Source organism: Lolium rigidum, chromosome 7 (assembly GCF_022539505.1).
Source record: "Lolium rigidum isolate FL_2022 chromosome 7, APGP_CSIRO_Lrig_0.1, whole genome shotgun sequence".
NCBI lineage: Eukaryota > Viridiplantae > Streptophyta > Magnoliopsida > Poales > Poaceae > Lolium > Lolium rigidum.
Genome location: NC_061514.1, coordinates 88,542,607 through 88,555,875, shown reverse-complemented (window position 1 = coordinate 88,555,875; position 13,269 = coordinate 88,542,607). Strand labels below are relative to the sequence as shown.

The 13,269-nt window shown below is 44.4% G+C and overlaps 3 protein-coding genes across 4 annotated transcripts; 2 read left to right on the top strand and 1 right to left on the bottom strand.

The window, feature by feature from the left end:
• Positions 1–313: 313 nt before the first annotated feature.
• LOC124675117 (O-fucosyltransferase 29-like) lies at positions 314–4,323 on the top strand. Its single transcript, XM_047211187.1, has 9 exons — positions 314–664; positions 1,044–1,131; positions 1,208–1,284; positions 1,362–1,450; positions 1,540–1,729; positions 2,175–2,356; positions 2,444–2,546; positions 2,812–3,140; positions 3,598–4,323. The coding sequence occupies exons 1-9, from the start codon at positions 467–469 to the stop codon at positions 3,857–3,859; spliced, it is 1,518 nt and encodes a 505-aa protein (XP_047067143.1). The 5' UTR covers positions 314–466; the 3' UTR covers positions 3,860–4,323.
• Positions 4,324–4,445: 122 nt separating this feature from the next.
• LOC124674218 (malate dehydrogenase-like) lies at positions 4,446–12,741 on the bottom strand. 2 transcript variants are annotated; one of them, XM_047210255.1, is made up of 8 exons: positions 12,729–12,741; positions 6,028–6,057; positions 5,757–5,915; positions 5,474–5,649; positions 5,123–5,400; positions 4,882–5,017; positions 4,684–4,795; positions 4,446–4,595 (listed from the first exon to the last, which is right to left on the bottom strand). In XM_047210255.1, exons 1-8 carry the CDS (start codon positions 12,739–12,741, stop codon positions 4,504–4,506), a joined length of 996 nt encoding a protein of 331 aa, XP_047066211.1. In that variant the 3' UTR covers positions 4,446–4,503. The 2 variants fall into 2 exon arrangements, with proteins under 2 accessions (XP_047066211.1, XP_047066212.1); XM_047210256.1 differs by lacking the exon at positions 12,729–12,741 and having other exon boundaries at positions 6,028–6,117.
• On the top strand, positions 7,972–8,975 carry LOC124678794 (probable aquaporin TIP2-1). The gene is made up of 3 exons (XM_047214647.1): positions 7,972–8,160; positions 8,247–8,497; positions 8,607–8,975. Exons 1-3 carry the CDS (start codon positions 8,034–8,036, stop codon positions 8,973–8,975), a joined length of 747 nt encoding a protein of 248 aa, XP_047070603.1. The 5' UTR covers positions 7,972–8,033.
• Positions 12,742–13,269: the final 528 nt, after the last annotated feature.

Here is a 13,269-nt window from a genome sequence, read left to right as displayed (position 1 = left end):
CCGGCAGAGGAGAAGAAGAGAGGATTCCGCCGGGATGCAAAAGAGAGCAACATGTCTCAATAGCAGAATATGAGAGAGAACATGTGGCCCATTTTGAATCTAGCTGGGAATAATAGGAGTGAACAGACAAAAAAAAACACAAGCAAGCCCACAAATCGAGTTGGGCCAACATACCACAACACATCCGCTATGAGAGAAAAAGAAGAAGATGCAGCCCAGTTCTCCAAGTGTTCCTTCTTTCTGCCTTTACATGTCTATGGCTTGTGGACCCTGGAACAGCCCCACGCCCCACTCCGCGTTCACACAACTGCTTCCTCCACTCGCCATGGAAGCCCCCCTCGCGAGCTCACGCGCCTCCACGATCTAGTGCAGCAGCTCCACTCCGGCGTTCTCGGCGCCGCCGAGGCTGCAGGTTCTGCACACTCGGGTCTGCTTTCCGTGGGGTACGACCAGATAAGGGTGCGGCATGGGGAGGAAGCCTGATCCGGCGAAGCCACACTCCGGTGTGGGCTCCGCCTCGCCGAAGGCGGCGAGGAGGGCGCCGCCTTCACCATTATTCCTCGGCACGGCTCTGTTCGTTCTAGGCTTCGTATCGCTCTTCACCGGGCACATCGTCACCGACGCCGACTGGTCGCGGATCCGGAGCCGGTGGCGGTCCAATCAGGTAATTGGCGGCCGGTTGGACCCTTTTACTGTATAATTCGACAGAATTTTGTTGAGATTTTTTTAGTGTGGTTTACCCTAGAAATAATTTGAGTTTATTGTATTATTTTTTGTAAAACTTTGATGTATGGCTTATAAATAAGGCTGAATGCACATTGTAACCTAGTAGGAACTAATGGAAGGAATTCGAGTGAGAAGTTTTCTTTGTAGGTTTCGTAGTTTGGCTAATCAACTAACCATTTTTGGGTGCGAACCTTTACTAGTCTCTTTCTTTCTTGTTCACACATAATCCTTTGAACCTTCTCTGTTTATGGCATTTTCTGCTTCTTATCTATGTCTGTGTTCTCAATTGATTTTGCCTCCCTCCCGAAAATGCGCAGGTTAGAAATAATGGACCCATTGATATTTGGAAATCAAGGTATTCCAACCTGTATTACGGATGCAGTGGGAGGAGCCCAGAGTTGAGAGGTTAGTCTACTCAGTCAGTGATGTGAAGACCGATAAAAGTTACAATGTTTCAGGTTTATCTGTGTTCATCTTTCAGCTGCTGTGCCGGAGAACAGTTCTACCGGTTACTTGCTCATTGGAACTAGCGGGGGGCTGAACCAACAGCGCATAGGGGTATAATTTTCTTTCAGCTTGTAATTGATTTGTTTTTATTATCCATTGTATTACCATTATGAATCTTCAGTTTCCAGATAATAGATGCTGTTGTTGTTGCTCGGATTTTGAATGCCACACTTGTTGTACCCGAGTTAGACCACCACTCATTCTGGAAGGATGACAGGTGACATAAAAACTTGAATTTACATGGGGTTGTTATAGTTGATTGTAACTGGCAGAGACATGTCCTCATACTGTGTGTGCTATATGCAGTGACTTCTCCGACATTTTTGATGCTGACTGGTTCATTTCATACCTATCAAAGGATGTAACTGTTGTTAAAAGGATCCCTTATGAAGTGATGACATCAATGGATAAACTCCCATGGACTATGCGGGCACCTAGAAAGTCCATGCCTGAGTTCTACGTTGATGAAGTCTTGCCTATTCTGATGCGAAGGCGAGTAAGTAAACCAAACAACTGCATTAGTTTGGAACTTCTTGCATATTGCTTCCTGTTTATCAAGTACTTTCTGCTATTTATGGCTTCTTTCATTGTAAAGCATGCCATCACATAAACATAGAAGATATTTCATTTCTCAGTCTTCCTGCTTATTTGTTCGTTTAATTTCAAGATAACCATCTTATTCATCTGGTTGAGTATAGGCAGTTACATGGTGATATGTGAACATTTGGTTATCCAATTGCTTACCTGTCGCATGGTGAACTTGGTAGCATCATTAATTGTTAAGAGAATACATCCTGATTTCCCTTCTCTTAAGAACTGTATTAAAAGCTTTGTTAATTGGCAACATATATCAAAACATTATAGAGATACTGGAGTTATATGTGATGAATATATGGACGTAACTACACATGCCTATTAACTTGAAGATGAAATTATTGCAGGCTTTGCAACTAACTAAGTTTGATTATCGTCTCACCGGTGAGCTTGATGAAGAATTGCAGAAGTTACGGTGTCGAGTAAACTTTCATGCGTTAAGATTTACACGATCCATACAAAGTCTGGGTAGAAAGTTGGTGCGGAGGCTGAGAACCATGAGCTCGCGATATGTTGCCATTCACTTGAGGTATGCTCCTCCCTGAATGGAATTTATTAACATTTACCCTGAAAGTACGCATATTTAATAAAGATAATCTTTTGGTTATACCATTAGGTTTGAACCTGACATGCTTGCATTTTCTGGCTGCTACTACGGTGGCGGTGAAAAAGAAAGAAAGGAACTTGCTGAAATCAGGAAACGATGGGATACATTACCTGTAAGTCTCTGAAACTTGATGAGACTTCCCTATCGTATAGTTCTCAACAGATGGGTCCATAACTATTATTGGTTATATGTTGGGTTTTGCATTTCGTTTATGTACCTACAAGAGTATGTTGAGTAGGATTTTCTTAAAAGAACACGTGGTGTGAGATAACTTATTGCTTTTAATGGTGATGTTTCTGGTGATTGGATGTTGGTCAGTTGGTTCCATTTAGAGTAAGCTTTGAATTATGAAATGATTTTAGATTGATTTCTAGCAGGACTTGAGTGCTGAGGATGAGCGCACTAGGGGAAAATGTCCATTAACTCCCCACGAAATTGGTTTAATGCTGCGAGCTCTTGGTTTTGGCAATGAAACTTACCTGTATGTTGCTTCTGGAGAAATATATGGTGGAGAAGAAACTCTCCGACCTCTGCGGGAACTCTTTCCAAACTTCTACACCAAGGAGATGCTTGGTGGGGATGATTTGAAACCATTCCTTCCATTTTCTTCACGATTGGCTGCTGTTGACTTCATTGTCTGTGATGAGAGTGATGTTTTTGTTACAAATAATAACGGAAACATGGCCAAGGTATTAGCTGGCCGCAGGTAATACACCCCTCTTATTTCTGGATAGCTCTGTGTATTCTAGAAAATGCCTTTGTAGATTACTCCTTCCCAGAAGATAAACCATATAAGTTTTGTCCCAACTCAAACTTATTTAAGTTTGACCAAGTTTTCAGAAATTAATATCGATATTTATAGTACCAATTAAATATTGATTTGGTATTGTAGATATCGATATATTTTCTAGAAACTTGGTCAAACTTTAAAAGAGTTGACTTAGGAAAAAATATATATGCTTTATATTTTTGGAAGGAGGGAGTATATTGTAACACAGTACAAACAAGTGTTGAGGTTGGGTCCACAACACTCTATCTTATCCCTAATGCTACAAGTCTCTTTGTATGCTTTGCATAGTTGTGTATGTTGCTGGTAGTTTAGTATGCTCATTTGATTATATATTTTATATGCTAATGGTCTTTACGTTGTGTCAAATCTTCAGGCGATACATGGGCCACAAGAGAACTATTCGCCCAAACACGAAAAAGCTCAACGTATTATTTCAGGCACGGAATCAAATGGGTTGGGATATATTTTCGCGGAAGGTAAAGAAAATCCAGAGGGGCCTTATGGGGGAACCCGATGATGCCAGACATGGACGAGATGATTTCCATGAAATGCCATCATCCTGTATCTGTCAAAGAATACCAGCGAACAGATCAGTAACGGTACAAACTGATAAGTTGGCAGCCCAAGTGAGCTAGAAAACGAGAATTCTGGGAGATTCATTGAGCCTGGCGTTGATGCATTGGGAAAGTACATATTTGCTAAGTTCAAAATTATATTTGGACCAAATGAAACAGATGCTGACGGCAAAGAAAACTCATTACGCCAGCTCGTGCTATCCTGGTGGTTCACTGTGCTACAAACAATTCAGACTCACAGCTCCAGCTTGATTCCCTAGTTTAACTAAATCAAAGAAACTGCCACGGTAAGGTGTCACTAACTCAAGACGCATGACCTGTAATTGTGATCTATACACGATAACATGAATGACCCATTAGATAGTGTGCTGTTAACAATGTCCGATGCAAGATTTTTGCGCCTACGTGAGTATGTGTAATTTGTTATGTTTTCTTTCTTGTAAGAATAGTTTGCTCTTTTAGGAAGATGCTACTAACGGTGATGTGTTCTTGACAGTTACCGAGCACAGTCAACCTTCTCTGCATGCACTTTCTTCCTCTTTTCATGTGATCATGGATTCATGAGCGAAACTTCTCTTTAATTTCTGTTAATACAACAAGGCCAAACTGAACGTGAACTGAAGCTCTGCTTCAGCCATTGTAGTTACGTCGTGTATTCATGACCAGAGCTGGTTTATTTACTGAAACAATTGGTTTACATTCGATCAGAGAATATTTATGGCTACGGCCTTCTCTTCCTTGAGCTCGCTTGCCGAGGCCTCCATCTTGGAGCGTGCAAAGTCGTCAATCTGAAGACCTGAAACAAATACACTGACGGTTTTAGGAGATGCATAACGCTGCGATGCAATGCAAACGATTTGTGCAATCTACTTGAAAACTCTCACCCTGCACGATTGACCACTCCCCTTTGTCACAAGTCACAGGGAACGAAAAGAAGGTGCCCTCGGGGATGCCGTAGCTTCCGTCGGAGCAGACGCCCATGGAGACCCAAGTACCCTGAGACGGTGCAAAACACTGTTGGTGTAGTTGCAAGTTCATAGTGATAGTACAAGAGATAGTCATGGCATCCTATGGGTTTGTACCTTTGGGGTGCCAAGGATCCAGTCTCTGATGTGGTCGCAGGCGGCGCTGGCAGCGGACAGCGAGCTCGACAGCTTACGCGCCTTGATCACCGCTGCGCCGCGTTGCTGGACGGTGCTGACGAACTCCTCCCTCAGCCTTTGGCCATGTACACACAAGAAAGACGGCAGTTGGTTCAGCTTAATCTGTAAGACCACCGTGCCAAGGAAGGCGACGTGATAGGTATAAGACACGGCCAGCTACCATTTCTCGTCGGCGACGAGCTCCTTCACCAGTCTCTCGCCGAGCTCGGTCCTGACGGTGGCGTGGCTGGCGTCGGGGAACTGGGTCGAGGAGTGGTTCCCCCATATGATGGCGTTCTTGACGTCGCCGACGGGCACGTCCAGCTTCTCGGCAACCTGGCCCAGGGCGCGGTTGTGGTCGAGCAGCGTGAGGCAGGTGATGTTCTTGGCGGGGATCCCGCCGGCGAACTCCTTGAGGACCAGCGCGTTTGTGTTCGCAGGGTTAGCCACCACCAGGACCTGCAGACGAATCACGTCGGGTTAACGTTTGTTTACTTGGACAATTTTGCAATCTACTGTGCTGTCGTTCCACCTTGCAGTTCGGGGCAGCGTGCTGCTGAAGAGCGGAGGCCTGGGACTTGTAGATGGGGACGTTCTTGATGATCAGATCTTTCCTCTTCATCCCTTCTTTCCTCGGCCATCCGCCGATCAAGATGGCCACGTTGACGCCCTTGAACGCCTCGGCCTCATCGCTCGTCGCCACCACGCCTGTAACAAAATGTTTCTGTAACACGCGTAGCTACCAGCATACAACGCCTTGGAACCTGGTTAAGCTAGGAAGCTGAAAACAAAAAATGGAAGCAGTGCAGGCATACCTCTGAGCAGCGGCAGCGCAGCGTCGATCAGCTCCATCCTGACGCCGTTGAGGGCGTCGGCGGCGCGCGGGAGGTCGAGCATGTGGAGGACCACCGGCTGGTCGGGTCCTAGCATCAGGCCCCTCGCGATCATCCCGACGATGGCATACCCGATCTGCCCTGCGAGGCAACAATGCACGCACTTGTGTTAGCTCTTTTCCTTCTGATCAGTAAGAGATTATTGCCTGATTCAGTGTATGACAGTATGAGCTTCTGAACTTGGGGTGTTTACCTGCGGCTCCCGTGACAAGAACTTTGACGGCTTGCTTCGGATCGTCTCTCGACACCCACGGGCGCCATCTCACGAGGCGCTGGAGGAGAGAAATAGAAGACATCACTATCGACAAGAGTTTTTTTCGGTGAAATCTGTATGCGAGTGATTAAACGGTCTCTAACAATGTCTTCCTTGTGTTCGGCTTATGTGGGATCAATCAATTAGCAGAGTTCAAATAGCATCAAGTAGGCCATCGCATGATACCTTGCCTTTGCTAGGCTATGCGGAAAGACTCGGATGCCATGCTGCTTGCCGCAAGAAATCGAGCTCCCTGACTTAAAGTTTGGCATAATGGCTGGAAGCTGAATGTGTACTTCAACAGTTTTTTTATTCTCAAATAACCACAAAAAATAACTATTTATAAGTCATAAAAGTCTAATAAGGTTTCAGGATTTGTGCAAGTGAACCTCATATAGCATTAGAGGCTCTCATATATCAAGATTTCCTAGACAAACTCTACCAGAACTAGACATGGGTCATCGGGAGGGCACAACTATTTAAAATAGATTAAATAGTGTATTAGCCAACGGAAAGGGGTAGGCTATATATTTTATGGCAAAACTAAATGCAAACTCTACCAGAATTGGATTTAAATCCATTTGAATAAATCATTATATTATTGGTAACCAACAAGGTGTTAAATCATTTTTGACACTTTTGCGCCTGTGGCGCTGAGCTACTAGGACCATATGCATAGGTGCTAAGCACTTCGAAAAATATGGGTTTTAAATTATGAAGATGCAACATTATTGCATAGATATTCCACTCAGCAAGAAATATTTATATAGTTGATTAGTATGAAGTACAAAAAATTATTGCACTTCTCACAGAAGGTTGAAGTTGCATTCGTTAATTATGATGCAATTTTAGGGAAGCCCTTCAGTGTTTGATCCCAATTAACCTTAGCCTTACTGAAGTTAGCTGAACAACACCTAAAAACAGTTAGCTATACAAAATGTTGAAGTGAAATCCCAGGAAAAGCTGTAAAAATTGCCGAGCTGTGCAACCAGAAGGGACACATTCCTTCGCACAAAATTCACAATGGGCAGTATAATGAAGATAGGCTGTTTCGGTCTCACCATCTTATGAAGTCATTGCCACTCATTGCAGCGCACTAGTACTGTATAATATTGCTCAATTTGCAATTTTCAATTGCTGTACCAGTCAGAAGCTTATTTATTTTAATTTTGTATGCTTCACCTGCTCTAAATGGAGTGTCGATATTCACTGGATCACTTCCACCGAACCTCTCTAAATTTCTCTATGTTATTTGTATTACATTATTTACATGTATGAATAATGATGTATTCACTGCATAATACAATATCTATTGTGACTTGCCGATGTACTCTTGCATTGCAGGGAACTGGAGAACCAGCTCCTGTTTGTAATATATTTATGATGCAGTACTTCAATAACAATGATCCAACCAATCAATTCCCATATAGTAGGATAGTGTTGTTTAGGTATGATGACATCAGGGAAAGTGATAATCCTGAACTAGCATTCATAAGATTGAATGAATTCACCTAATTTCAATACATGCAAAACGAGAAGTAAAGGGAGCATATATACAACAGTCCGGCCGTTCGAATGCACCGCCAAAGATTTGTTTAAGCAGGAGCTTCTTTCTCCTCGTTGTCTTGTGGTGTATCATAACGCGGCTGCTGTCTAAATAATTGCAACAAACACAAAGTTCAGCAAACCAGGGTTGTTGGTCGGCCAAAATCAACCACAAAATACAATTAATGCTTATCTCATGAACATTGTGGTGATCATTTAGCACCGCCCATGATATTGTAATGCATTTTCTTGGCAGGGCATCGGGCCATTAGAGCCATCTCACTTGTATAAATGGAGGCTAATTAGAAGGAACCCCCAGCATCAGTAAGCAGTCAGGCTTTTAACTCTTAGCCTGAAGGCACTTTTCCATTCATACAGAGAGAGAAAAAAGCGAGTAAAAGATGGTGAAGCTGGCAACTGGAAGCTTCGGCGACTCGTTCAGCGCCACGTCCATCAGATCCTATGTCGCCGAGTTCATCGCCACCCTCCTCTTCGTGTTCGCCGGCGTCGGGTCCGCCATTTCCTACGGTGAGCTCCTCCTGCTGGCTGTTCTAAATATCTGTCAGGGAAATCTTATCTCCATTGATAACTGAAAATTCTTTTTGTATACGCAGGGAAACTGACGGACGGTGGCGCGCTGGACCCTGCTGGCCTGGTGGCGATCGCGATCGCCCATGCGTTCGCCCTCTTCGTTGGTGTGGCCATGGCCGCCAACATCTCCGGCGGCCACCTGAACCCCGCCGTCACGTTCGGCCTCGCGGTCGGCGGCCACATCACCATCCTCACCGGGCTCTTCTACTGGGTCGCCCAGCTGCTCGGCGCCTCCGTGGCATGCCTGCTCCTGCAGTTTGTCACTCACGGCGAGGTTGGCATAAGCTATCTTTTTAAGCTCGTGCAAGAACTCTTGCCATGTTACTCTGAACTCTGAAGCAGTACCACACTGTAAAATGTACTCCCTGCTTTTCCTTTCGCAGCCTATCCCGACACACGCCGTCGGCGGGATCAGCGAGATCGAGGGCGTCGTGATGGAGATCGTGATCACCTTCGCGCTCGTGTACACGGTGTACGCCACGGCGGCCGACCCCAAGAAGGGCTCCCTCGGCACCATAGCGCCCATCGCCATCGGCTTCATCGTCGGCGCCAACATCCTGGCCGCGGGCCCATTCAGCGGCGGCTCCATGAACCCGGCACGCTCCTTCGGTCCCGCCGCCGTAGCCGGCAACTTCTCCGGCCACTGGGTGTACTGGGTCGGGCCACTCATCGGAGGCGGCCTCGCCGGGCTTGTCTACGGCGACGTGTTCATCGCCTCCTACCAGCCGGTCGGCCACCAGGAGTACGTCTGAAGAGCGTCGATCGGTCCGAACCTTGCCTCGTCGCCGTTGAATTTCATCATCACCACGACTTCCTGTTTGAATTTCGTCTTTGCTTTCGGTTGTAATCCACCATGCATAGCAAACCAATTGTAATCGACAACACCGCTCGACCTTACATCTGGATCAATCAAGTGGAGAATGAATCCAACACTTTCATAGAGCATCTCCACTCGTCACCAGGAGTTCTTTTGTTTCGCCAAATGAAGCATTTTTTTCCAGTCTTCCGCCGGATTGGGCAGAAATTTAATCCGACGAAGCCAGGCCAAACCCCAAGGCGTTGGAGGTGATTGGGGACGCCGGATGAAGCGAAAAGGGGAGTGTGCCAGAGCGAGACACCATGTATTCCCCACCAAGATTTGCCGGCTCGTGCGACACAGCCCCTCTCCCCCCTCGCCGCCATGTTGCCACCGGCACCGCCCTATCCCATCCGCGCCGCCCATGCCCGCTACAAAGGCCAATCGCTGCCGCACCAACCTTCATCCTCCCTACTGATCATATTTTCTCGGTCGTTCGGCATCGCGGGCAGCTCCGTGGTCAACTACGTGCCCACCACGCCCGCTAGGTGCTCCGCGTTTTGTTTGCTCGACCCTGGACTTCAACGATGACGAGGATGAGAAGATGTCCACTGAGCTGATGGAAGAGGAAACCATCGTAGCCGCCGATGATGAATAGCACATGATGATCCTTGCCTGCCTGGCCGGCCTGTACGCGGGGAATGCTAAGCCGCGGCGCGGAGGTTCGGCGCCAGGACGTTGGAGATGCAAGCCAAGGCAGCGGATGAAGAGTTACTGCATGTTGTATGCCGACTACTTTGTCGAGGATCCGTTGCACCAGGAGTCGTTGTTTCAACGCCGTTTTAGGATGGCTGGAAGCTCTTCCTCATGATTGTTTATGCCATCCAAAACTTCGACACCTACTTCAGGTTGGAGTGTGATACTTGAGGCACTAGCTACACATGATCTTTGAATTCGGTGCTCCTTCTTTGGTATGTCACAATCTAACAATGACATCAGCATCCTGCAGTGCTCGCTCATCTTCGCCAAGCTTGCTGAGGGTTATGCTCGCCCGGTGGAATATGTGATCAATGGGAACCACTACAACAAGGGATACTACCTTGCAGATGGCATCTATCCAACTTGGTCAACACTTGTGAAGACTATCTCAAGCCCTCTTCTCGGCAAGATCAGATGTGGGAAGTGATGAATGTGTGTGTGATGTTGCACAATATGATCATTGAGAGTAAGCGGACGGATCCATGTCTTGAGAGAGAGGGGCGGAACCATATTTCAGACAGGTTCCTCTTCAAGATCATGATCAAGAGGTTCCAGCATCGTGGGCTGCCTTTTTTTCCTTGCTATATGTCAAGAGATCCTAGATTCACATGTGCATCAATAGCTGCAAAACAATCTGGTGGAGCACCAATGGAGGACAAAGGCAACACCTAATTTGATGTGTTCTAATTTGTGTTTCAAAGCTTGTTAAATTATGAGCTTTCTTTGTTGAACAATTTGCTTTGTATTGATTTATCTGTCGGACTATGTGATCAAAATGATTAGTGTTAATTATTTCGAAACTCGCTGAACTATGTGAAAATCACCGTCTTGTGGGGGGGAGGGGCGCCCCCTCCCCCCACGCCTAAAATTTCCTCGTACAACGCTATTTAGCATCATAAAACGGCTTGGGGTGTCACCAAGTGGAGATGCTTTTGTCCCATCAATGATCTCAGTTTACATACATGGGCAAGGGACGCGAGCGGAGAATAACTGCTGCTCATGCGGGAGCGGGCATGAGGGAACTGCCGCGACGTTTGTTATAGGATCAACCACAATTAGTTTTACAAGTAGAAAATTATCCCTAACAAAATAAATCCTAACACCCCCCACCCCCCAATCCTTGCTTGTCTTTACGACCGATCATCATTGGAATCATTTCCTGCAAGTGGGAAAATTCATGAGAAATGTACTATATGCCATGAAAAACTCCTTCTAAAAACCCCATGGAAAAATAAGGATAAAATGATATATGTCGTCCATGTTTGTACTGATTGCCTCATTAAAACCTTACACGAGAAACCGTTATGAAAAAATCACAAAGGGAAAGAGTGCAATACCTAAGATCTGATAATCTTCAATAGATTATAACCGAAGTTTCCTCGTATCAATTCCATATACATATTTATGAAATAAAGAACTTGGTAAACAAATCAACGAGGTTATCACATGACTTAGTTTGCAAAATCTTTATTTTCCCTTCCTTTTATAGCTCATGGGGATAAAATAGCTTAGGAGCAATATGATTTGTAATATTACTCTTAATATAACCTGTTTGCATATGCACAATACAAGCAACATTATCTTCATAGATAATGATGGGCTATCCTAGTGAACCAATCCCACTTAAAACTTAAACAAAGTTCATCATTCTGCCAAGTCATACACATTCATGTGATGCTTCGTACGAAGCAATTATCTTAGAATGATTCGTGGATGTAGCCACCAAGATTTTTTTTGTTAACTTTCAAGATAAGGACAACCTTCATGTAAGAAGACAAAACCAGTCTGCGATTTGGCATTGTGGGGATCTAATAAGTATCCAACATTGCAAATAGCCCACCAAGGTTCTCCCTTGGTTTTTCTGATAGAACAAAGCAAGATCTTTGATGCTCTGAAGATATCTTAGAATATTCTTTACACCAACCCAATGTCTTTTCATTGGTGATGCGTTGTATGTAGCCAATATATTAACTGCAAACGATATATCAAGTCCCGTGATGTTTGCTAGATACATCAGGTGCATCAATTCCACTAAGATATGGGAACACTGGTCCCAATATCTCCTCATCGTCATCCTTAGATCTAAAAGGGTCTTTGTATTTATCAACAGACCTAATAACCATAGGTGTTTGGGATGGATATGATTTATTCATATTGAATTTCTGCAATATCTTTTAGATATAAGTTGACTGATAAACCAATATTTTAGAAGAAATATATTTAATTTGCAAACCGAGACAAAACTTGGTTTTACCTAAATCTTTCATCTCAAATTCCACCTTCGGATGATTACTAACCTCATGTATCTCTTGTGTATTACCAATGATATTAAAATCATCCACATACACAAAAATTATACAAAATCCATCAGTAGATTTCTTAACGAACACACATGGAAAATCATTGTTGTTCAAGTATTCTTTGTGCAAAAGGAAATCACTTAGTCTGTTGTACCACATTCCACCTGACTGTTTCAAGCCGTATAATGACTCTTGTAGGTTCACGCAATACATTGTGTGATCATCCTTTGGTTCCGGAATCTTCATTCCCTTGGGGACTTTCATGTAGATATCCATATCGAGTGATCCACATAAATGTGCAGTCACCACATCCATCAGTTGGATATAAATTTCATTTGCACTGCCAGCGATACCAAGTATCGAACATGATTCTACTCATCACAAAATAATATGTTTCGCCGGAATCGATGCCAAGATTATGTGTAAACCCTTGTGCTACGAGCCTTGGTTTATGTCTCACCACCTCATTGTTTTCGTTGCTCTTTCGAACAAAAACCTATTAAGCACCAACGGGGTAAACATGCGAGGAGTAGGTATTACTGTGGTAAATAACCCTCTCATGGTGAGAGAGCACAATTCATCCTCAATTTTAACCATTTATTTTGACGAGTCTAAGCGTTTCATACACTCTGGCACGGTCTTACGTTCACGGTCCAATGCCATGTCGCTTGCGATCTTTGAGGAGAAAATATGTCAAAATATGTATACCTTTTGTTGAATGATTCAGACTAATCGGGATTTCCCTCAATGATCTAATTAAGGTGTTTCTATGTCCTAGCACCTATATATGTGTGGATGATGAACATCCTTCATGTATCTTTCTTTTGAACGTCAACCCGTGGTTGACCTACATTTATTGTTTGAGGGGTCCCCATTTCCCGCGTACGTTTCTGAGAATTCTTGCTCTTTTGTCAAGATTTCCCCCTCTTGGCCAATTGAGTGGTCTTAGTTATCTTAGCTCTTTTTCTAGGACATTCATAGCGGAACATGGGATTTAGTGACACATTTATAGTCAGTAAATGCATATAGCAAATTATTTGCAATATTTTGCTAATTTATGATCATTTGAACCTCTAGTTCAGATTCATCCGTACGTGGATCTAGAGATTGAATGTCTGCAACATTCCATTCTACTTCCTGGCATTTGTTCTTGTTCTTTTCTCCCCCAATGTTGGAAAATTGTCATCATTG